Raw genomic sequence first — 25390 nt, 5'->3', positions numbered from 1 at the left:
AAAATGAGTTCTTAAGGGGAAACAGAGCCCTCTCTTTAAATGAACATGGGAACGTTCTGTGGCTGTATTAAGGCGAAATTTAAATGTGCTGCCAGGCTCATATCAGAGGTAATAATAACAATAGCCCCGCATCTGGTGTCCAGTTTTCACAGTGTGCTTCCTCTTATTTGGGGAGACGGTGAGAAATGCATAATTGCTTTGGGTTAAAAAGAAAAAGGCTTTTCTGTCTTCAAGTCCAGAGAAGCATTTACCCTATTTACTTCTAAAGCTTCCAAGTGCATTTTTGTGGGTCATTTGGTTTTCAGTCCCATTTCCATGGGGTATGAAGTGCAGCTGCTGTTTGCTTTATTAAAGTAGCAATCCCTCCTTCGCCAGGAAGAGCTCCCAGCACGTTACACCGTCTCTGACACCTTTCCATTGCCAGTGTCATTAAATGAGTAAGTGTTACACGTTTTCTCTTAGGAGAGTAGCTTTACCCTCCCCTTCCTCCCCTTCTACTCAACCTGGTGACTCATCTCTCCGATTGCAAAGAGCAAGACACGCCACTCCACCTTCAACGCCAAAGCGGGGATCTGCTGGGGCTCAATTTGCCATTTAAGGAAAACCCCCAAAGGCTACAGGCGACCTGCTGATCAGGAAAGAATTTCGCTCTTGTCAAGTGCATCCTTCTCCATGACCACTAACTTTGTGTTTTTTTTCTTTGTTGTTCTGTTTCCTATTTTGCCAGGAAGTATTTCCATAGTTGCTGAGAATCAAAGCACAAAAGAAATCCCTACCTATGTAAATGTTTGACTGGAGGACGCCAGTAAAAACAAAAACAAACAAATAAAATAAAAACAATCAAAATCTAAACAAACAAACAAACAAACACTCACTGCATCGGGACTTTTTAATTCTTCAGACACAGACAACAAGGGTTTTTAGCTTTAAGCCTGTGCATGTGGACAGTACCTTGAGAACATGCTTGGAGGGGCAGTGTACAGGTGCTCTATTTTAATGGAAAAAACACTCCCCTCCCCCTTTCTTCTCCTCTCTCCTTTTTCTGATTGGTTGTGTTTGTAGAAAATTCCTAACATATATAGGCCAAGGAAATCTGCATGTATTTTTGGAAATATTCTTGGCTCTAGACTTAACAGCTATTTTAGCTCTACAGGCTGATGGGTGGATTAGCTACCCCAGCCCTTTTCGCAAGATACAAAGACATGCACAGGAGTTTGAAACCCTGGGCTGTTTCTCTGTTCCACTTTACTTGTTGCCATTTTCCCCTTCTAAGTTATCTTCGGGAGCTCTGTTGGCCGGCAGGGGCCACAGGTTGCCTTCTCCATTCTGTACGGCCACAGGGACAAAGAAGCAAGTTCAAGTTCCATGGATGCAGGCAGAATAGGGAAAGAAGGAAGGCAGTCGGGCAGGAGTGTCAAAAGTGGACCTGTGTTTCCTGTTCCCCCCTTCCCATCACAACAGCTTCCCCTTGTAGCTTTTCCTACTCCTGCCCTGTGTAGAAAACAGAATCCCAGTTACCCGCATTCTTACCTTCCCATTTGTTTGCTCTCCACGTGTGGTCGTGATCTGTCAATGTCTTTGTGTCTCTTCCTTCCAGTCCCCAAGTTATCCTTCAACTGCTCCTGCCTTTTCTTCCCAAACATGTTGCTAGATTCTGGGCATTCATCCTGATGTTCTTTAAATACTAGCCTCGCCTCTGGCAACCCTGCCTCCACCACCCAAAGCTAATGATCTCTCTGTCAACTTTGCACACGCCCATGCATGCAGCCTACATACACACTGACCAAGCAGCATCCTGCCCTGCAGGGTTTAGCTTCATGTATTTTTTTTTTTTTTTTTTTTGTATCCTCTTGTAGACCTGCCTCTTCCAAATATCCTTGCCTTTCCCCCCTGGAAACATATAATGTGTGTGAAAGAGTTGAGATATGCAAAGCGATTCAAACCTGGCCCATGTACCTTAGAAAAGAAAGCATACAGATGAATAGTGGTTTTGTCACACCTTAACAAAAATCTCCTGCAGTCAGATTCCAGAAGATTCTTGTGAGAAATGTTTTGAACGTGTTACTATGTGGCAGGGCAATTTCCTCCTGTGATGGTTGCTATTACCCAGTATTTCCCCTCTCACAGTAGAGTGAAAATATTTGTAAAATGAAACCAATGTTAAGCAGAAGAAGAAGCAGGTTAATGGAGTTGATGTTTGAGTGTCAAAAAGTCTTGAGATTATACGGAGGTCTTGTCTTATATTAGGATGGGATTGTGATTATTGTAAGATGACCCTAGACTTCTTACATGTGTGCTCTCTGATCTCTGAGCATAGTATCAGCAAAGGAAAATTTAATAAGCATGAAGGGGAGGAGTTATCAGACTCAAGCAGATGGGCTCAAAGCATGAAGAAATCCCAGTTCTCCCAGGGCCATCATGAAAGAAGGTCCAGAGAAAGAGGGAAACAAAAGTATGTGAAGCAGGAGCCCTTGGAGTATTATGGATTGGATAAAGCCCACTCTAAAATGTAGGAGAAAGTGGTTTCCAAAGACCTCTCAGAGTGTAGCCTCCTACTTGGCCATGTCCCCAGGCCAGCGTCAGGGTATAGCAGGGCCCTGGGGACAATGGGGGTGCCCTAAAGATCCTGACAACCACTGCCCTTGTGTAGCTCAAGCAGGGGAAGAGTGGCAACACTTCAGTCAGAAGTTAATCAAGCAGAAGATTTTATGGCTGGAGATGCTCAGTATGAGTCTGGGAAACGGATTCTGCCTAAGGCAGCCGTCTACTTGTAGAACTCAAATGATCCTCAACCTGCCAGGCTTCCTATCCCATGGGAAACATCCTCATTGAATCTCTTCAGTTGGAGCCTCCCAAATTTTATCTGGAAAACAGAGTGTTTGGAAACCAAAAGAGGCTCACTCACAACAGTACAGGGAGTCCTCAGAGTTGCAGTTCAATCATTTTCATTGTTAAACTATGAAAAAGGGGATAACACTCAATCTAGCACACTGCCTTGCCTAGAGTAGGTATTAAGAAAGTTATTTGCTGAAAGAAGAAATGAATGAATACATGAGAAGACATAGCAAAGAAGGGCTTGTAAGTCCTAACCTAAAATAGAGGTGGACATGAGATGCCTGGCGTTTTGGAAGGTGATCAGAGATGGCTGGTTCTAGATTCAGCATCTCCAGGGTCCTCATGTGCCTCTCCTCAGAGCTCCCTCCCGCCTGTAGGAGACTAGTGAGGCAAAGTACTGCTCAGAGGGGACCTTGTTATTCTTATGATCTAGCTCGTTTCTCAAAGCGTGGTACCCAGACCAGCAGTATCAGCGTCACCTCGGACTTGTTAGAAACACAGATTTTGGGTCCCACTGACCCCAGACCTACTGAATTAGAAACTCCAGGGTTGGGGCCCAGCAATCTGTTTTTACAAGCTCTTCGGGTGATTGTGAAATACACTAAAGTTTGAGAACCACTGTACTAGGCCATGCCAGCTCAATCCCGGAGAGAAGGTAGTAATGAGAAGCTGCCAGTGGGAGGGACCCAAGTGCCTACCTACTCAACAACAGCAGGTGCAGACCCAATGAGGAGTTTGGTAGGCTTGAGGCCAGAGGAATGGGTGGGGAGGGATGGATGGGGAAGGTAAGATTCAGGGCAAGCTACAAACCTGATATTGCAATGTTTTCCAAAATCCCAGAAGGCAAACTGCGTGCTCTACCCTGAACGACCCAACCAACATTTTCTCCTTTGCCTTATTTTTAATTGGATTCACTGTCCAAAATGCAGAGGTTTGCTTTGCTTTTTTTCAGAAGTTCCAAACAGCAACTTTGAGAGGAATGGGGTGCTTGGCAGCTGTGTTTTCCAGGATTCCAACTGAGCATTGAAATTCCCCCATTTGCCAACTTATTTTTATAGGAAGCCAATTTAAAAAAAAAAAAAAAAAAAAAAAAGTTTTCTTATAGTATTGAACTACTTCTAATTTTAAAATGACTTTTTTGATGTATTTTTTGTTAAATACTATGTAGTGTAATGTATAATTGCTCTTGTTTATTGCTTTTACAGTCATATTTATTAAACAGGTAATGTCTCTGAAGTCTATGCCTCAAGGTGTTTATTTTATTCCAAACTTCGGTGTTCAGTCCAGATATAGAAACGATGCATCTATAGGGTTTCATAAAGACTAATTGCATGAGAATTTAGTAAACACTACAGGTTTGAGGGGTTTGGTTTTTGGGGAGTTTTGGGTTTTTTGTTATCAACGTAGGATATATATTCTACTACCTAAATTCTAACCTGCATTTCAGGTGACTGTATAATATCTGTTGCTTTACTGTTACTTTATTCTATAATATTTAAAAAAATCACTCCAAGCTGGTTACATTGGAATGAGTAACATTCTCACTATTGTTCATTCAAAATGAGAAATTATTGATATGGAACAAACGCATTCAAATTTGTTCAGAAGCTTGTAGTTACTGAAGGACCAAACCTGCATGTAATGAACTGAAACTTGGGGAGTGGAAAGAGCTCAAGTGCTAGAGTGATAATGGCTTTGATACTGGAATCAGGACACTGGAGTTCTCCTTCCAGCTCTACCAGCTGTGTGACCTTGAGCAAAGCTTTAGCGTCCTCATGCATACAATTTGAAGGAAAAGGACACCTTCCAGCTCTGGTATTCTGAGTGGGTGAGTCATTCCCAAGAGTCCCAAATAGCTGATTTAAACTTGCTGGAAAATAAAGAGGTGGACTGGATCCAAATCCTTTTGGCCTTGTGGTATCTTTTCTTGGTCAACATTTTGTCCTTGTATTTGGCTGAAACATTCGTGCAGGCACAAAACCCTCCTTAGCCTTTTCAGAGACCTGCCAGGCTTGGAATGGCATTGCCTCATTAGGACGGTCTCAGCACGCAATTGGAATTTCTGTTGTTTTTTAGGTGGCCTTTCACCTTTCCTTTCCCACAGACTAGGTCTTCCTTCCAACCCATCGTTATTTTCCAGGCCAGAGCCTATACTGCTTTTCTCCATCAAGAGCAGCTTATCTCCTGTGTCACTGACGGTACAGGCAGTCAAACAAAAGTCATTCCTAGGGATTTCAGAGGGGATTTAATTCAGGCAATTTGTTGCTTGAGTAACTGAAGAGCCAAGATGCCAAATAGGGGAAGGTGAAGTGACTCCAAGATGAGCATCAAGAGGAAGGCTCTATCTTCCCTGGGCTGGAAGGACAAAGGGATCCCTAGAGCCCAGGACCCAGGACCACCAGATGGAAGCTGAAGTCAGGGAGGATGTTTCTGGCAGAAGCTGGAGCCACAGAGGAGACATGGCCATTGCCAGCAGTGCTGCCCAAGCAGAGAAGAGGGGGAAGGGGAGCTTGCTCCAGGCCTCCCATCTCCAGCCAATGTTTCCCAGCCCAAGCCAGTGAGCAGTGGAGCCTGGGAAATGTAGTTTTCTGAATTACTAAGTAGAACAAGGAGGAGTGGGAGAGGAGTGGGAAGTGGACTTGAGAACACAGACGGGTGACTGGCACAGCACCTCTCTCAAGTTCTGCCCACGTCAAGCCCAACAAATCTCCTTCAACCCAAAGGCACTTATTAAATAGTTGGCGTTCCTTTCTTGGTGCCATTCTTTTACGTATCCCCCTTTAAACAACGCATATTTAAAATGGGGCATTAAATGTAAAACAGATAGCTAGTGGGAAGCAGCCACATAGCACAGGGAGATCAGCTCGGTGCTTTGTGACCACCCAGAGGGGTGGGATAGGGAGGGTGGGAGGGAGGGAGACGCAAGAGGGAGGAGATATGGGGACATATGTATATGTATAGCTGATTCACTTTGTTATAAAGCAGAAACTAACACAGCATTGTAAAGCAATTATACTCCAATAAAGATGTTAAAAAATAAATAAAATGTGGCATTACGTTTACGTATGTCCTTTTACACCTTTCTCACCGAATTCTATGCTCTTCTGTTTTTCATTTCACTCCTTCAGCCTCCAGCTGACAGCACTGGACATCACCATTAGGAGGCACTAGATAAATGTTTGCTGAAACTCAGCCCTTTTCAGTTTAGTGTGATTTTCAATTTAGTGTGGTGAGCAAGTCCACTTCATTTAGCAAAGACCTCTGAGGTGGCCTCTTGGTCCGACTCCCCTTACCTAGCTAGCACCTCTAATTACATGTTCAGTTGGTCGTTTGTCAAGAATCAGCATGTCCTTGCCCTTCCTCTCTGTTGCCACTCAAGCTGCTGTATTCAGGGAGCTATTCTTAGATATTAATTTAAGTGAAATAATTGCAGTTTAGAAAAAAAAATAAAACTGGCTAGCAAGTAGCATGAAAAACAAAGGCCTAAGTTTGGTTTCTGAATTATGATGTAATTTGTTTTCCTATTTCTTAGAGGTTAAGAGTATTTTGAAAATGCATGTTAGGCTCACACTTTCAGAATGGGGGAATCCCAAATTAATTCCAGATGGACATATATAAAGAAATAACTGTTATAGTTTCCATGTTAAATACATGAGAAGGGATCTTTGGTTTATAAAATACAAATAATTATTAATCCATATGTGGTACAAACATTTTAGGTGATGATAATACAACGGTGAACAAGGCTGATATCTGCCTTCATGGGCATATATTCTAATAGGGACAAATAATAAAATTTAAGATAACATATACAATGGTATCCTACTTAAATAAATATTTTAGGATATTTACAGGTTAAAAAAAAAAAAAAAAAGACATAACAGGGAGCAGAGTAACTGGGGATGGGAGAGGGGAGAGTTGGTCCCTGGCTTCTCTGAGATCTGAAAATGTTACCGAACCAAACTTGGGTCCACTTGCCCGCGTGCAGTAAAGCTAATCTACTGACACCAGCTTGTGAAGGAAGGTGCAGTGTTTATTGCAGGGCTCTAAGCAAGGAGTCCAGGCAGCTAGTGCCTAAAAGGCCTGAACTCCCTGAAGGCTTTCAGGTAAATGTTTTTAAAAACAGGGTGAGGGAGGGCGGTTGTGGGGTATGTGATCAGCTCGTGGACATTCTTCTGATTGGTTGGTGGTGAGGTAATCGGGAGTCAACATCATCAACTTTCTGGTTGATGGGTCTGGGGTCTACGTGCTCGTGGGCACCATACAGTTAAATTCTTCCACCTGGTGGAGGTTTCAATATCTGCAAAACAGCTCAAAGAACGTGGCTCAGAATGTCTATAGCCCTTGAGAAGGCACTAAAAGTCCTTGACTTTGTTTAATGGCTGAACTGTTACTATTTTGTCTTGCTTCACAGTTTCCCTTTCTTTCTGCATTTTCTCACGTCTCTGATTAAACTTATTCTTTGACTAAAGTTCTTCTACACACAAAGGCAAGTAGAAGACATGGGAAGAGGGGGTCTATTCTGGGAAAGCCCCATAGGGTCCTGCTGGGTTGCAAAAGCTGAAAAGGAACCAGCCATTCAGAGACATATACACTGTTCAGGGGTTAAGAAATACACAAATAAAATACTTATCTTGAAGAGGACCTGACATTTTCTTGTGAAAGTGAGCCCTGACTACTTACAGCTTGTGGTTATTTTAAAGGGGGAGAAGGAGTGATCTGAAATCTGGCAGAAGGTTGTGCTACTAAACGGATGGTGGCTCTTAACACAGAGGCAAATGGAGATCACTGGTGGATGTTTGCGTGGTGTGTGTGTGTGTGTGTGTGTGTGTGTGTGTGTGTGTGTGTGTGTGTGTGTGTGTGTGTTCTGTGTATTTTTACACAGCTAAATTCATTTGGGTATAGTTTTCTGTGTTCACCTAATGTTTCTCATTGGCAAAATCACACATAAGCAAACACAAAATTTGCATTATCCTGAAATCTTTTCCTAATATATCAATCACATTAGAAAAAATATTTACATCTTCAAAAAAAGTTTTATAGCAGAACTGACAGTAATTCAAATGTTAGTTTAAAAGTAGTTTGAGGGCTTCCCTGGTGGTGCAGTGGTTGAGAGTCCGCCTGCCGATGCAGGGGACATGGGTTCATGCCCCAGTCCGGGAAGATCCCACATGCCGCGGAGCGGCTGGGCCCGTGAGCCCAAGTAGTTTGGATATACTGGTAGAAGAAAGAAGTCTCACTTGATAGCAGAGATAAAAGATAAGAAAATAGTACCAATCCTCCCCTTCCTCACCATCATGATTAGCCTGAGGACTTCTGCAGTGGAGACTGGCAGCCACCTCACTCTACAAACCTTAGAGCATCATTCAATTTCCATCAACCACAACAAATGACATTTAGAAGTATGACTTTGGCCCAAAGAATGTTCAACTGTGGCCAGAACTCTTTGTTAAAGAAGATGACAGTATGAAAAGGTATGAAAGGTATTTATAAGGTATTCCATGAAAAGTGAACCAGTAAAGAAAGCTTTAAAATATTTAAAATAAGCTTAAGTTATCTAGATAATGAAGCCACTCTATGAACAATACTAAGATATTTCAATAGATGCATGTATAGATATCTTGATAAAAGCTTCTTGCCAATGTAAACATTGAAAAGAATTCAGTAAACAGTATTTATAAATTTATTAATAAATCATAATATGTCTATATTTATATGATAAAGTAGAATGCTTCCAGTAAAACTATTTTTCTAAGGAATATTTAATGGCCTGAGAAAAGTCTCATATGATGCCAAGAGAAAGCAGAATTTAAGACTTCACATAGTATGAAAATAATTCGTACAGAAAATAAATAGGGACAGACTGAGAGATTAAAATATAGTAACACTGGTTATTTCTAGCTTGTAAAATGTCAGGTTTTTTAAAATTCTCATATCTTTGGATATTTTCTATATTTTTTCTAAAATGAACATATATTACTTATATGGTCAGAAAAAATGCTATTTTAAATAAAACTTACAAGAAATATGGAGTAAATCTAAAATATATTTGTTTATTATGCTAATTATATAATTATGAATAGTTCTATGTTTAATATAATATGTAAAGTTCATAGAAAAGTTAAAAATTGTTCATGGTATATACTTAAATATCTTTAGTAAATTAAAGATAGCTTTTCTAGAGCAAGACAATTTTCATCTCATTTTTATCAATTTATATTTATATTGAGATGAGAACATTTTGCTATTATGGTACCTGCAATTTAATTCACGAAATTTCAAATGTTTAAAATTTTTAAACTGTATAACTCTGCTAACTGTGTTTATATGTATTCTACAAGTATATACACACACATACACATGAACATGATTAATAAAATTTTACAGTATAAATATAATATAAATATGTTCATTATTCATATGTGTGTACATAGGTAACTACTGAAATCTTTTTTTTTTTTTTTTTAATATGGCAGAGAAACAATCAGAACGTTATTTGGTCTACCTACTATAGCATTCCCAATTGCTAGATGTATTTTCAAATGTGTTGTAAGTATTGTTTCTTCTTTTTAGCCTGTTAATTGTATGCAACATGTTACAAGGGAGTTCGGGCTGTGGGATAAGAGGATGGGAAGCATTTGATACAAGTAGGGGACAGTGAGCTACAAAACGAGAGGAGACACAGGTGGTGATGGATGGTACATTTGCTGTGTTATAAGGAATAAATGATTTAAAACATGTAAATACTTCAAGGTAGCATGTTCATTTAAATCATGCAGAAACCTTGGTCTGGGAAGGTTAAGTCCCATGTCCGAGGTCACATAGCCAGTAGGGTAGTAAAGTCAGAATTCCAACCCAGGACTCCTAATGGATATGACCACTCCTCTTTCCACTCTACCACCCTCCCCTCCAGCCCTCCTCCAGGTAAGCCACAAATAGGAGATGGTTTAAAACAAAAATTGCACGTTCCTGCAGTTCCCTACTGCAAATATACTTGTGGGAAAGAGTTTACACAAGGAAAAGAGTTATCATTCTTTTGAAAGCACACAACAAATCCTGCCTCAGCCCTAACTACTGAGTTACACAAATAGTGTAACCTACTATTTTCACCCTACTTGACGTGGTACATGGGAAGTTAGGCCACCTAAGCCCTCCCAGAGGAAAGAACTGATATTTGCTACTAACTTTGTTAAACAAGTGGATATAGAGGAAGTGTTTTCCAAATACCAGCACGGAGTAATCTGAAACCCAGCAGCTCATACAGCACCCAGAGGGCTGCAGGAAAACTGTAGATACAGACATGGCTCAGTCCATTGGCGATTAGCTTCCTTACTGATTCTCATGCCTCTGAATGAAGTTTCTTCCCAGTGCCTTCATTGCAGGGCAAGATCTTCCATCCTCACTTTGGCCCATGGTGTGAAAAGTAATAACACAGAATGAAGCCTTGTGGTTCTGTTATATACAAGCACACTTGACCAAGCATGTTTTTGTTTTTGTTTTTGTTTTTAACTGATGAGAGTCCACAGTATTATTGCAAATAGGAAAAAACTGCTTGGTTTGGGATGTCCTGCTCAGTCATGATGCATCATGAGACTTAAGTGGGACGGAAGAAGAAAGCAAGCCTGGAAAGGACTGGTGAGGCAGGACTGACACAGGTGAGTGGCTGCTTCTTGAATTTAATGTAGTGTCTAAAGAGGCATAAAAAATCTAGATTGTGTTTGGCCCAATCCCATAGGTGAAATGTGTAACCTAAAAATTCCAATCAGTGATTAGATCACAAGTCAGTCTTTTTATTGTTTTTAATTATAAATGCTTTATTTATTTATTTTTTCACAGAGGAAGCTTGGTGGTGGATATGTAGCTATTTGATGCTTTTATGACTAAGAGTTAAAGTTCAGGCTCTCTTTCTTATAGAATGTAAATGTGTACCAACACATGTATATGTAATTGTTATAAAAATTAAGCTTAGTCACGAAAAGAAGATTCGCTGTCTGAACTTTCTTCTGTATTTTTTTCACCTTCTACATCAGGCACTGGGGCATCTGGCCTCTCAGGAAGATCTGGGTCTAGTCCTTCCGATATCATTTTGTTTCTTATTGCCATCACTGGAACACCCACTTGAACCATTCTGAGATATCTGGTGTATCTTATGTCCTTGGCTACAGTTAAGATATTTTTCTGGTGTTACTTCACTTTCCCGTGGTCCAGAGTCTTGTAAACTGTTCTGTGATTGCTCTGAAGTGGTTTCAGAATGTGTTTCATTTGTGATCCTAGTGACACTTATAGGAGATACTTCAAATATGACATCATCTAGCCCAGGGATAGATGACAACTTTGCATCTAAAATACTGAGAGTTGTTTCAATTTGCTGGATACGAAGAGAAAGGTCTGCAGTTTCTCCTCACAAACTGTAGAAAAGGGGTTGAGGAACTGTACAGTGTACACCAATAATTGGTTTAGAAATGCCACCGTTCTTTTCTGTTGAATAGTTGGCCACTTAGTCAGGTCTATGTCTGACCCCGTGAGAGGAAGCCCATCCTCATCCATCTCCTCAGCGGGCGGGGGACCCAAGGCTCACCCAAAAACCTCTCCCCGACCGGGCCCGCCCAACCCGGTAATAGCATCCTAGTGCTTTTTTTTTTTTTTTTAAACATCTTTATTGGAGTATAATTACTTTACAATGGTGTGTTAGTTTCTGCTTTATAACAAAGTGAATCAGTTATACATTTACGTATGTTCCCAAATCTCTTCCCTCTTGTGTCTCCCTCTCTCTCACCCTCCCTATCCCACCCCGCTAGGTGGTCAAAAACCACCGAGCTGATCTCCCTGTGCTATGCGGCTGCTTCCCACTACCTATCTGCTTTACGTTAGGTAGTGTATATATGTCCATGCCACTCTCTCACTTTGTCCCAGCTTACCCTTCCCCCTCCGCATATCCTCAAGTCCATTCTCTAGTAAGTCTGTGTCTTTATTCCCATCTTACCCATAGATTCTTCATGATCTTTTTTTTTCTTCTTAGATTCCATATATATGTGTTGGCATACAGTATTTGTTTTTCTCTTTCTGACTTACTTCACTCTGTATGACAGACTCTAGGTCCATCCACCTCACTACAAATATCTCAATTTTGTTTCTTTTTATGGCTGAGTAATATTCCATTTTATATATGTGCCACATCTTCTTTATCCATTCATCCGATGATGGACACTTAGGTTGCTTCCATGTCCGGGCTATTGTAAATAGAGCTGCAATGAACATTTTGGTACATGACTCTTTTTGAATTATGGTTTTCTCAGGGTATATGCCCAGTAGTGGGATTGCTGGGTTGTATGGTAGTTCTATTTGTAGTTTTTTAAGGAACCTCCATACTGTTCTCCATAGTGGCTGTATCAATTTACATTCCCACCAACAGTGCAAGAGGGTTCCCTTTTCTCCACACCCTCTCCAGCATTTATTGTTTCAAGATTTTTTGATGATGGCCATTCTGACTGGTGTGAGATGATACCTCATTGTAGTTTTGATTTGCATTTCTCTAATGATTAATGATGTTGAGCATTCTTTCATGTGTTTGTTGGCAATCTGTATATCTTCTTTGGAGAAATGTCTATTCAGGTCTTCTGCCCATTTTTGGATTAGGTTGTTTGTTTTTTTGTTATTGAGCTGCATGAGCTGCTTGTAAATCTTGGAGATTAATCCTTTGTCAGTTGCTTCATTTGCAAATATTTTCTCCCATTCTGAGGGTTGTCTTTTGGTCTTGTTTATGGTTTCCTTTGCTGTGCAAAAGCTTTTACGTTTCATTAGGTCCTATTTGTTTATTTTTGTTTTTATTTCCCTTTCTCTGGCAGGTGGGTCAAAAATCTTGCTGTGATTTATGTCATAGAGGGTTCTGCCTATGTTTTCCTCCACTTATTGAAGAGGCTGTTTTTTCTCCATTGTATATTCTTTCCTCCTTTATCAAAGATAAGGTGACCATATGTGCATGAGATTATCTCTGGGCTTTCTATCCTGTTCCATTGATCTATATTTCTGTTTTTGTGCCAGTACCATACTGTCTTGATTACTGTAGCTTTGTAGTATAGTCTGAAGTCAGGGAGCCTGATTCCTCCAGCTCCATTTTTTGTTCTCAAGATTGCTTTGGCTGTTTGGGATATTTTGTGTTTCCATACAAATTGTGAAATTTTTTGTTCTAGTTCTGTGAAATATGCCAGTAGTAGTTTGATAGGGATTGCACTGAATCTGTAGATTGCTTTGGATAGTAGAGTCATTTTCACAATCTTGATTCTTCCAATCCAAGAACATGGTATATCTCTCCATCTATTTGTATCATCTTTAATTTCTTTCATCAGTGTCTTATAATTTTCTGCATACAGGTCTTTTGTCTCCTTAGGTAGGTTTATTCCTAGATATTTTATTCTTTTTGTTGCAGTGGTAAATGGGAGTGTTCGCTTAATTTCATTTTCAGATTTTTCATCATTAGTGTATAGGAATGCCAGAGATTGCTGTGCATTAATTTTGTATCCTGCTACTTTACCAAATTCATTGATTAGCTCTAGTAGTTTTCTGGTAGCATCTTTAGGATTCTCTATGTATAGTATCATGGCATCTGCAAACAGTGACAGCTTTACTTCTTTTCTGATTTTGATTCCTTTTATTTCTTTTTCTTCTCTGATTGCTGTGGCTAAAACTTCCAAAACTATGTTTAATAGTGGTGAGAGAGGGCAACCTTGTCTTGTTCCTGATCTTAGTGGAAATGGTTTCAGTTTTTCACCATTGAGTATGATGTTGGCTTTGGGTTTGTCATATATGGCCTTTATTATGTTGAGGAAAGTTCCCTCTATGCCTACTTTCTGCAGGGTTTTTATCATAAGTGGGTGTTGAATTTTGTCGAAAGCTTTTTCTGCATCTATTGAGATGATCATATGGTTTTTCTCCTTCAATTTGTTAATATAGTGTATCACACTGATTGATTTGTGTATATCGAAGAATCCTTGCATTCCTGGGATAAACCCCACTTGATCATGGTGTATGATCCTTGTAATGTGCTGTTGGATTCTGTTTGCTAGTATTTTGTAGAGGATTTTTGCATCTATGTTCATCAGTGATATTGGCCTGTAGTTTTCTTTCTTTGTGACATCTTTGTCTGGTTTTGGTATCAGGGTGATGGTGACCTCGTAGAATGAGTTTGGAAGTGTTCCTCCCTCTGCTATATTTTGGAAGAGTTTGAGAAGGATAGGTGTTAGCTCTTCTCTAAATGTTTGATAGAATTCACCTGTGAAACCATCTGGTCCTGGGCTTTTGTTTGTTGGAAGGTTTTTAATCACAGTTTCAATTTCAGTGCTTGTGATTGGTCTGTTCATATTTTCTATTTCTTCCTGGTTCAGTCTCGGCAGGTGGTGCATTTCTAAGAATTTGTCCATTTCTTCCAGGTTGTCCATTTTATTGGCATAGAGTTGCTTGTAGTAATCTCTCATGATCCTTTGTATTTCTGCAGTGTCAGTTGTTACTTCTCCTTTTTCATTTCTAATTCTATGGATTTGAGTCTTCTCCCTTTTTTCTTGATGAGTCTGGCTAATGGTTTATCAATTTTATCTTCTCAAAGAACCAGCTTTTAGTTTTATTGATCTTTGCTATTGTTTCCTTCATTTCTTTTTCATTTATTTCTGATCTGATCTTTATGATTTATTTCCTTCTGCTAACTTAGGGTTTTTTTTGGTTCTTCTTTCTCTAATTGCTTTAGGTGCAAGGTTAGGTTGTCTATTTGAGATGTTTCCTGTTTCTTAAGGTAGGATTGTATTGCTATAATTTTCCCTCTTAGAACTGTTTTTGCTGCATCCCATAGGTTTTGGGTTGTCGTGTCTCCATTGTCATCGTTTCTCGGTATTTTTTGATTTCCTCTTTGATTTCTTCAGTGATCACTTCGTAATTAAGTAGTGTATTGTTTAGCCTCCATGTGTTTGTATTTTTTACAGATCTTTTCCTGTAATTGATATCTAGTCTCATGGCATTGTGGTCAGAAAAGATACTTGATACGATTTCAATTTTCTTAAATTTACCAAGGCCTGATTTGTGACCCAAGATATGATCTATCCTGGAGAATGTTCCATGAACACTTGAGAAAAATGTGTATTCTGTTGTTTTTGGATGGAATGTCTTATAAATGTCAATTAAGTCCATCTTACTTAATGTAACATTTAAAGCTTGTGTTTCCTTATTTATTTTCATTTTGGATGATCTGTCCATTGGTGAAAGTGGGGTGTTAAAGTCCCCTACTATGATTGTGCTACTGTCGATTTCCCCTTTTATGGTTGTTAGTATTTGCCTTATGTATTTAGGTGCTCCTCTGTTGCGTGCATAAATATTTACTATTGTTATATCTTCTTCTTGGATTGATCCCTTGATCATTATGTAGTGTCCTTTTTGTCTCTTGCTATTCCAGCTTTCTTTTGATTTCCATTTGCATGGAATATCTTTTTCCATCCCCTCACTTTCAATCTGTATGTGTCCCAAGGTCTGAAGTGGGTCTCTTGTAGACAGCATGTATATGGGTCTTCTTTTTGTATTCATTGAGCCAGTCTGTGTCTTTTGGTGGGAGCATTTAATCCATTTACATTTAAGGTAATTATAGATATGTATGTTCCTATTCCCATTTTCTTAATTGTTTTGGGTTTGTTATTGTAGTTCTTTTCCTTCTTTTGTGTTTCTTGCCTAGAGAAGTTCCTTTACCAGTTGTTGTAAAGCTGGTTTGGTGGTGCTGAACTCTCTCAGCTTTTGGTTGTCTGTAAACGTTTTAATTTCTCCATCAAATCTGAATGAGATCCTTGCTGGGTAGAGTAATCTTTGTTGCAGGTTTTTCTCCTTCATCACTTTAAATATGTCCTGCCAGTCCCTTCTGGCTTGCAGAGTTTCTGCTGAAAGATCAGCTGTTAACCTTATGGGGATTCCCTTGTGTGTTATTTGTTGTTTTTCCCTTGCTGCTTTTAATATGTTTTCTTTGTATTTAATTTTTGATAGTTTGATTAATATGTGTCTTGCCGTGTTTCTCCTTGGATTTACCCTGTATGGGACTCTCTGTGCTTCCTGGACTTGATTAACTATTTCCTTTCCCATATTAGGGAAGTTTTCAACTATAATCTCTTCAAATATTTTCTCAGTCCCTTTCTTTATCTCTTCTTCTTCTTGGACCCCTATAATTCGAATGTTGTTGCATTTAATGTTCTCACAGAGGTCTCTGAGACTGTCCTCATTTGTTTTCATTTTTTTTTTCTTTATTCTGCTCTGCAGTAGTTATTTCCACTATTTTATCTTCCATGTCACTTATCCATTCTTCTGCCTCAGTTATTCTGGTATTGATCCCTTGTAGAGTGTTTTTAATTTAATTTATTGTGTTGTTCATCGTTTCTTGTTTCCTCTTTAGTTCTTCTAGGTCCTTGTTAAATGTTTCTTGCATTTTGTCTATTCTATTTTCAAGATTTTGGATCATCTTTACTATCATTATTCTGAATTCTTTTTCAGGTAGATGGCCTCTTTCCTCTTCATTTGTTAGGTCTGGTGGGTTTTTACCTTGCTCCTTCATCTGCTGTGTTTTTCTGTCTTCTCATTTTGCTTATCTTACTGTGTTTGGGGTCTCCTTTCTGCAGGCTGCAGGTTCGTAGTTCCCGTTGTTTTTGGTGTCTGTCCGCAGTGGCTAAGGTTGGTTCAGTGGGTTGTGTAGGCTTCCTGGTGGGTGGGACTAGTGCCTGTGTTCTGGTGGATGAGGCTGTATCTTGTCTTTCTGGTGGGCAGGTCCACGTCTGGTGGTGTGTTTCGGGGTGTCTGTGGCCTTATTATGATTTTAGGCAGCCTCTCTGCTAATGGATGTGTTGTGTTCCTGTCTTGCTAGTTGTTTGGCATAGGGTGTCCAGCACTGTAACTTGCTGGTCGTTGAGTGAAGCTGGATCTTGGTGTTGAGATGGAGATCTCTGGGAGATTTTTGCCATTTGATATTACGTGGAGCTGGGAGGTCTCGTGTGGACCAGTGTCCTGAACTTAGCTCTCCCACCTCAGAGGCACAGCACTGACTCCTGGCTGGAGCACCAAGAGCCTTTCATCCACACGGCTCAGAATAAAAGGGAAAAAAAATAGAAAGAACGAAAGAGGATAAAAGAAAATAAAATAAAGTAAGATAAAATAAAGTTATTCAAATAAAAGATAAAAAATAATTAAGAAAAAAAAATTTTTTTAAGTTAAAAAAAAAAAAAAAACGGACGGACAGAACCCTAGGACAAATGGTGAAAGCAAAGCTATACAGACGAAATCTCACACAGAAGCATACACACTCACAAAAACAGGAAAAGGGGAAAAAATAATCTATCTTGCTCCCAAAGTCCACGTCCTCAATTTGGGATGATTCGTTGTCTATTCAGGTATTCCACAGATGCAGGGTACATCAAGTTGATTGTGGAGATTTAATCCGCTGCTCCTGAGGCTGCTGAGAGAAATTTCCTTTTTTCTTCTTTGTTCGCACAGCTCCGGGGGTTCAGCTTTGGATTTTGACCCGCGTCTGCGTGTAGGTCGCCTGAGGGCGTCTGTTCTTCGCTCAGACAGGACGGGGTTAAAGGAGCTGCTGCTTCGGAGGCTCTGGCTCAGTCAGGCAGGGGGGGAGGGAGGGGCACGGAGCGCGGGGCGGGCCTGCGTCAGAGGCGGCGTGACGTTGCACCAGCCTGAGGCGCGCTGTATGTTCTTCCGGTGGAGTTGTCTCTGGATCCCAGGACCCTGGCAGTGGCGGGGTGCACAGGCTCCCGGGAAGGGGGGTGTGGATAGTGACCTGTGCTCGCACACAGGCTTCTTGGTGGCGGCAGCAGCAGCCTTAGCGCCTTATGCCTGTCTCTGGGGTCCGCGCTTTTAGCCGCGGCTCGCGCCCGTCTCTGGAGCTCCTTTAAGCAGCGTTCTTAATCTCCTTTCCTCGTGCACCAGGAAACAAAGAGGAAAGAAAAAGTCTCTTGCCTCTTCGGCAGCTCCAGACTTTTTTCCGGACTCCCTCCCGGCCATCCATGGTGCACTAACCCTTTCAGGCTGTGTTCATGCCGCCAGTCCTCTCCCTGCGCTCCGACCGACCGAAGCCCAAGCCTCAGTTCGCAGCCCCGCCCGCCCCGGCGGGTGAGCAGACAAGCCTCTCGGGCCGGTGAGTGCTGGTCGGCACCGACCCTCTGTGCGGGAATCTCTCCGCTTTGCCCTCCGCACCCCTGTTGCTGTGCTCTCCTCCGCGTCCCCGAAGCTTCCCCCCTCCGCCACCCGCAGTCTCCGCCCGCGAAGGGGCTTCCTAGTGTGTGGAAACGTTTCCTCCTGTGCAGCTCCCTGGTGTACAGGTGCAGGTCCCGTCCCTATTCTTTTGTCTCTGTTTTTTCTTTTTTTCTTTTGCCCTACCCAGGTAGGTGGGGAGTTTCTTGCCTTTTGGAAGGTCTGAGGTCTTCTGCCAATGTTCAGTGGGTGCTCTATAGGAGCAGTTCCACGTGTTAGATGTATTTCTGATGTATCTGTGGGGAGGAAGATGATCTCCGCATCTTACTCTTTCGCCATCTTCCTCAACTCCCCCAGAAGTCAGTCTTGTGTCCATAATCCAGGCAGCCCCTGGATGTCCTCAATCATCAGTATCAGTTTCTTATGAATAAGACTCTCGTGAGGCTCCTGGGGTTGGGAGGTCAGCAAGGGCGGACCCTGCAGGACAGGGGATGGCGGAAACAAATCAGGGCATCTGGCTTCAGTTTAAGTGGATTGTTAGCAGAACAGAGTAGCGGTCTGGAATCCATGCAAAAAACTGAAGAAAAGGCCAAACACCTAGGTCTGAGCCATATGATGGAGAGAAGAGAATAACTGGGACTTAGTACAATACTCCCAAGCACATTGGACCCACAATTAAAAGCATCCCAACTTCTCCCAGACTGAGGAAGTGAGCTGGTGACTCCTAATATAGTCTTCAATCCTGGAAACACTGGTTCTAGGACAATGTGGGTTCCACATCCCATTCCTCTGGGAATGGATTATCTGATCATCTCAGAGCTTCTTGGACAGTCTCTTAGAAAGTGACAGGAAGAAAGAGCCAATTGAGAGTAACTGCCCATTAGTTATCGGACTCAAATAGATTTTGTCTGCACTTTCTTTCACCCCACTTTCTCCACACTATTTCTGTTCCTTTGGCATCAGCACTGATACAGGTCCCAGCTCTGTATAGTTTTAGGAGGCAACAAATAAAGCCAGTGTACATGTAACCAACTCACCTTGACCTCTTTTGCAGGGAAAACTTTTCAGTGAACAAGCAGGTTTGTGTGCTCTGTATATATGCAGACGCACTCTTTTTGGTATAATGTGTGGTAGGCAGTTTCTGGGAAAAACAAAAGCAATGCCAGATGGTTTATTAGGTATATTATAGTGGTCCACTCTGCATGATTTTATAGGCATTACAAATGGGACTGCCACCCATCCTCTCGAGGGAAGCAGAGGCAGAAAGTATCTCGGCCTGAGTCCAAATTTTCTGTGCTCAGGGGATGTCTCTATTAAGAATCAAATCTGCCAAAACTGCTTTCCTAGAATTATAGACTCAGAATTTTAAAACTGAGGGTGTTTGGGGGGGGAATAAGAAATCATTCTGAGTATTTCTTAAGCGCTGATTAGGTACTGGGCCTCATTCTAGAGTGTTGACTTAGCCAATCACCTCCTTTGATTGAGGTATTTTCTCATGGACACCTAGTAAGTTAGAGCAGAGCAAAGACTTCTGCATCCAGATTAAATCCTCTTTTCTGTACCACATTGTTAGCCTCTGTTCTTTTATCTGTGATAACTTCCCTCATCCGCACCCTTGAAGAACACAGACAAGACCCTTGAAATGAATAAAAAAGGATGTAGGAGAAGTGAGAAAAATGACTGCCACAAACCCAAGATTTGAGGGTATAGAATGGACCTCAATCCATGAAAAAGCATGTGTTTAGTCATTTACTCAGTCATTTATTCAACAAACACAATCTGAATAGCTACTAAGTCACAGGACAATCTCTGAGGTGGGTAACTTTGAAGAAGCAGTCTAGTCATCAACTAGTAATTTAAAAAAAAAAGAAATTCTAGCCTTTATTTTCATTTTTCAAAGAATATTATTGGGCATGTGAATCGTAACCCTAGCAACCCTTCTTACATGTCCCAATTTTTCTTACAGCCACTAGCAACTCTTTTACTTTTTCTTTATTCTCCATTCCTGCAGGTACCCAACACCCAGGGGTCTTTATTATGAAAATCAACTTAGATTGGAGCTTAAATCCAATCTCTGACCACATCTCTGTCCCTTCACTTGATTCTGCATTCCACAATATCTCATTTAAAAGACAGTTTAGAGAAAGGGAGGAGAACAGTTACACTTGAATAAATCTTGTCTGAGAATTATGTGTATTAGTAAGTCACCTAAGAATTCATAGGAGGAAGTAGATTCAATCTAATTCTGCAATAAGTTAAACATGAGAAACAAGAGATAAAGAGAAGTTAAACATTAATATGAAATTTAGGGCCTGAATGCTATTTGAAAAAGAGGGTCTCGGCAAAGATAATGATTTCAGATTTAGATACCTTGCATACAAGAGGCAATAAAGACCCACTGAAGGCAGTGGTGAGGGGTCCCAGCAGATGGTATAAGGAAATTGAAACATTATAAGAAGTAGACAAGAATATAAAATCCCAGACATCCAGTTCTCTTTAGTGCAGGAAAAAAAAAAAAAAGCTTCATCCATCACTAGGTCTGGAAGGTGTTTCTATGAACAAAAAGGTTTGGTAGTAATGGTCATCCTATGTCAGAAGATGCCTTTGAGTTACGTTCAGTCTCTTTTTTGAGGGAAGGGGGTGGCAAATGTAGTATATTTTAGAAAAATTCATTGATAATTATTTTAAAAGAATTTGGCATTTAAAGAGGTATGGTTCTCTTACTTTAAAATGAAAATAAGAAAACCTCACTTATGTGTATTCCTAATGCCCAATGATGCCATGTAAATAAACTAAATGAAGTGTAAACCTTCTATATTTCAATTATTCTAAAGAAACCAGCAAATCTGGAGGTTTATTTATAGATTGTCTTTTGATAATGACTGATCATCCTTAGTTTTTAAGTTCAGGTTTAACCCATTTCTCAGTAGGGTCAGCTACTTAGAAACTGCCCTAGTAATGCTGGTGAATAGGATTACTAAACTGTATTTCTGTTGGTGAACTTGGAGGCCCTAATACCAGAGCCTCAATTCACAAGTTACTAGTGGATTTTCCTGTACTTAAGATCAGTGTACTGGTATGAATGTGACTTTTGGAGCTAGATCTGGGTCAATGTCCTGGATTTTCCTCTCACTGATTGTGTGGGCATGGACAAGTGTTAACCTTTCTTTCCTTGCTTTCCCACTCCTCTATTTTCTTTACCCTTTTTCTCCTTAAATCCAGCTGCATAAAATAAAATATACAGCAACATCACATGGTTAATGTATAGCTTAAAACCATGATCTATGGAAAATACTTAGTGCAGAGTCTGATGTGTACTAAGAACTCAGTAAATGCTAGCCAGGAATTCTAGCAGCAGTTAGAAATACTAGTACAGTACAATGGTACAAATGTTCCTGTATCTAGTTATTTAAGGTATCAGCTGATAAGCATGGCTTAATTGCAGTATCATCACATATCAGTTAAGGTTCCAGAGAAACAGAACAAATAGGATAGATTCATAGATTTATTTTAAATGACTCATGGTAATGGCAGCTGGCAAGTCTGAAATCCGCAGAACAGACCAGCAGGCTGGAAATTCTCATGAGTAGATGTTACAATCTTGATTCATAAGGCAATCTGGAGGCACAATTCCTTCCTCCACTGGGAAGCTCAATCTCTTTTCTAAATGCTTTCGATTTATCAGATGAAGAACACCCACATTATGGCATTATAATCTGCTGTACTCACAGTCTACCGATTTAAATATTCATGACATCTAAAAAATATTTTCACAGAGACTTTGAGACTGTGTTTGGCCAAACAACTGGGCACTATAGCCAAACGGACAGTCATTAATTACTACTTGGCATCAGTGTAACTCCCCAGAATATGCGGTAGTCTGACTGTTAGGTTACTGACCTGTCCCTTTGATTCTTCTTTCTCTCTTAGTGTCCTGGTCAAGTCATGTATTTCTTTGAGACTCAGATCTATCCTGTAGGAGATATTGTCCTTCCAATTTCTCATATCCCTTTCTAGATGGCCAGTGGGACATCTCCATGTAGGAATGTTGGTAGATGGTCACTGTCTGTCTAAGAAATATATGACAAATACATGACAGTCTTGAAGAAGCAAATGTGACCTTTTTTTTTCGTTCTTCTAGATATAAAACTAGTGCAATTTGGCACCTAAGGAGGTTAGAAGTATTTACAAGTCACTGCCCACTTTAAGGGCATATCGGATGGCTGACTCATGCCTGACAACTCTGTTCTCATGGGACAGTTGAGCAAAAATAGACTTTAATTCATTCATATAAATAAATTAAGATAATTTAAATGGACAGTGTGCATCAGGACTTGAGACGTCCTCATTGTGAACTCAGAGGCATCAGGCAGGAGAAATCAAAAGTCTGCCCTTCCTACAGCAGCTGCTGATACATGAGGACTGAACTAGAGTTTGTTTTTTTTCACTAAAATTTAAAATATTGACTGTTTTCACACAAGCACATTATCCACAGGGTGAAAGCATGAAGAATAGCACTTAAGTGTAGAGAACAGGAAAAGACAGAGAGTAAAGATGAAAAAATTGAAAGCAAGAACAAGGAAAATGAGAAGAAAAGAGAAAGAAAAGGAGTAGAGAGAAATTTTTCTGGGCACATGATGCGTGAAATCATCCTGTCATCAACTCCACAAAGGTCTAGCTCCACATATGGTAAGAAACATTCAGAGGGCTGGAGGGCCACCCACTACTGCTTCATGGACCTCCAGACGGGGTGGAGATGGCTGGGAGACCCTCTGAGAAGGAGGGGGGTGTGTGTTTGGTATTTTGCTTTCTAAGAAACCAAGATGCTGAAATGAATTTAATTATAAGGCTAAGTGGAGGAGGCATAGAATTAGAAAATGGCTAACTGAAGACAAAAGATACTCATATCTATGATCAAACTGGGAATAGAGAAATTCTCTAATATTAAGGAGATTGGAATAAATGTCATGAGCTAGCAGGAGGCAGAGGGGTAAAAATTCAGACAGGGAGCTCCAGAAAGCAGCAGTCCTGCAGGGACTGGGCCCAAGCCAAAGGCAACAGAGGCTAAGAGCAGAGAAAAGAGGACAGAGTCACACCCCTGACCAAACAAAACCGTCTTTAACTGCAGAAAAACCAGGTGACCTGAAGTATATTCTAATCCTCATCTTCCTTCTGCTATACTTAAGAGAAGCATTAATGTCTGGATTTCTTTAAGGAAGAGGGTTTGAAAAGATGGTGAAGCTAAAAGTCTCTGTGCTCACCATAACAAAGCCACAACATTCCTTTCTAAGAATAGGAATGAGATAGAAAGCACAGCATATTATACAGAGAATGGATAACATTCTCAACTGGCTCAACATAAACTGTACATAAACTGTAATAGACAGTGTTCTGGGGTATAAAGCTGAAGTGATGCCTGGTGATATATTGTAGAGTGCCTTGAATACCAGACTAAAAAGACAGGACTTTATCTAGTGGAGAGTTTATTTCCAAAGCCTTTGGAAATTTTTAGCACTGACATGGCATCATCAGAACTCTCCCTTTAAAGCTGACCTTGGAGCAAGGTGAAAGATGGTATATTAGTTATCTGTTGCTGCCTAAGACATGACCCCAAAACTTACCAGTTTAAAACAATGAACATTTTTAATTTTATTTATTTATTTATTTATTTATTTTGTGGTACGCGGGCCTCTCACTGTTGTGGCCTCTCCCGTTGCGGAGCACAGGCTCCGGACGCGCAGGCTCAGCGGCCATGGCTCATGGGCCCAGCCGCTCCGCGGCATGTGGTATCTTCCTGGACCGGGGCACGAACCCGTGTCCCCTGCATCAGCAGGCGGACTCTCAACCACTGCGCCACCAGGGAAGCCCTGAACATTTTTTATCTCACAGTTTCCAAGGGGCAAGTATCCAGGAGTAAGTTAGCGAGATGATTCTGATTCAGGGTTCCGTAGCGGGTGGCGGTCAAGCCGTTGACCAGGACTGTAATCACAGGAGTGGGCTGGAGGACCCACAAAGATAGCTCGGTCTCATGGCACTCGCAGAAATCCTTAGATTCTCAGCACATATTCGTCTCTACAGGGCTGCCTGACATCCTCATGGCATCGCGGCTGGCTTCCCCTGGAGTGAATGATCGAAAGGCAAGGGAGAGAGGAGGAAGCCTGGTGCTTTTAATGACTTAGCCTCTGAAGGCTCACACTGTCACTTCTGCTCTATTCTATTTATTAGAATTGGGTCAGCTAAGTCCAGCCTACACTCAAGGGGAGGGTAATTAGTCTCCACTTCTTGAAGGGAGAGATGGCAAAGAATTTAAGTAAAACCAACCTAGATTAGCATCTGAACGTTTTTGGGATTTTCTGCTTTTCACCTGGTACCTCCCATATCAATAGGTATTCGGGACAGCAAATTAGAAGTCTAGTGCAATGGTGAAGAGGATCAAACAAGCAGATTTTAGCTAAAGCAGTGTGATGAAAAGAGGACTCTTAGGGGCAACATATGTGAGATACATTAGGGAGAAGTATTTTAGGAAGATGTGCTGTAAATTAGAAGTAAACAATAAGGAAGGAAAAACAAAGATCCTTTTAAAATTTCTTATTTATAAATTCCCTGTGATCATCAGACAGGGTAGAGAGAACTGTTCTAATGATGTCACTGGCAAACATAAGGAAGTCAGAGCAAGAGCTGAGGAAAGATGGAGAGATAATGAGTTTGCTTTCGGAAAGGATGAGTTTATGATACTATGGGGCCTACCACGTGCTAACACTAGCAGGCTGGTAAAATACTAACCTGGAACTGAACCATGAGTCTGGGAAGTAGGGGTTGGCATGGCCCTCGTCTGCACTGCACAGTATGATAAAGCAGACAGTGAACGGGTTGGCCGAGGGAGAAAGAGTGAAGAAGTCTCAGTTCCAACTCAGGAGAAATAGTGACATTGAGGGAAGGAGGGAAGAAACAGAACTGTTGAAACTGACCTAGAAGAGAGTTTGAAATCTCCTGGGACCCATGAGATGGCAGTATTGTGGGAGGAAAGGGAAGGTGGACTCCACTGACACTGTCAAATGCTGAGAGGTCAGGAAGAATGTGGATTGTGGGGATGACTGTATTTGGAAAGGATGCCATGTGTGACCTCTAATGGTAATAAGTGGGATGGAAAGTGAAGCAAAAATCACATGGTATGGCGTTGAATAGTGAGTAGAAAACTTCAGTGGTGTGCTGAAAAAGGTTTAAAACCTGGCTGTCTGGGGTGGGGACTGATTTGTAGCATTGCTGCATTTTGTGGTGTAAATACTTTCATCATAGCTATTTACAAACTATCAGTGATTTAACAGTTGCCCCCAACATT

At 40.9% G+C, this 25390-nt stretch overlaps 1 protein-coding gene and 1 pseudogene across 3 annotated transcripts in view; one reads left to right on the top strand and one right to left on the bottom strand.

The window, feature by feature from the left end:
* Positions 1 to 4071, top strand: part of SORCS1 (sortilin related VPS10 domain containing receptor 1) — a 558796-nt gene extending 554725 nt beyond the window's left edge. For 2 of the 3 annotated variants that reach the window (XM_004265869.4, XM_004265868.3), the window contains one exon: positions 463 to 4071. In XM_004265869.4, coding sequence (XP_004265917.1) covers positions 463 to 598 — 136 coding nt within the window. In that variant the 3' untranslated portion in view covers positions 599 to 4071. The remainder of the gene's footprint in view (positions 1 to 462) is intronic. The other variant, XM_004265870.3, reaches the window with a different exon arrangement.
* Positions 4072 to 10652: 6581 nt separating this feature from the next.
* Positions 10653 to 11430, bottom strand: LOC101273442 (WASH complex subunit 3-like; annotated as a pseudogene).
* Positions 11431 to 25390: the final 13960 nt, after the last annotated feature.

The sequence above is a fragment of the Orcinus orca genome, chromosome 14 (genome assembly GCF_937001465.1).
Source record: "Orcinus orca chromosome 14, mOrcOrc1.1, whole genome shotgun sequence".
Lineage (NCBI taxonomy): Eukaryota > Metazoa > Chordata > Mammalia > Artiodactyla > Delphinidae > Orcinus > Orcinus orca.
The sequence above is the reverse complement of the archived record's forward strand: the minus strand, read 5'-3'. Positions and strand labels throughout refer to the sequence as shown.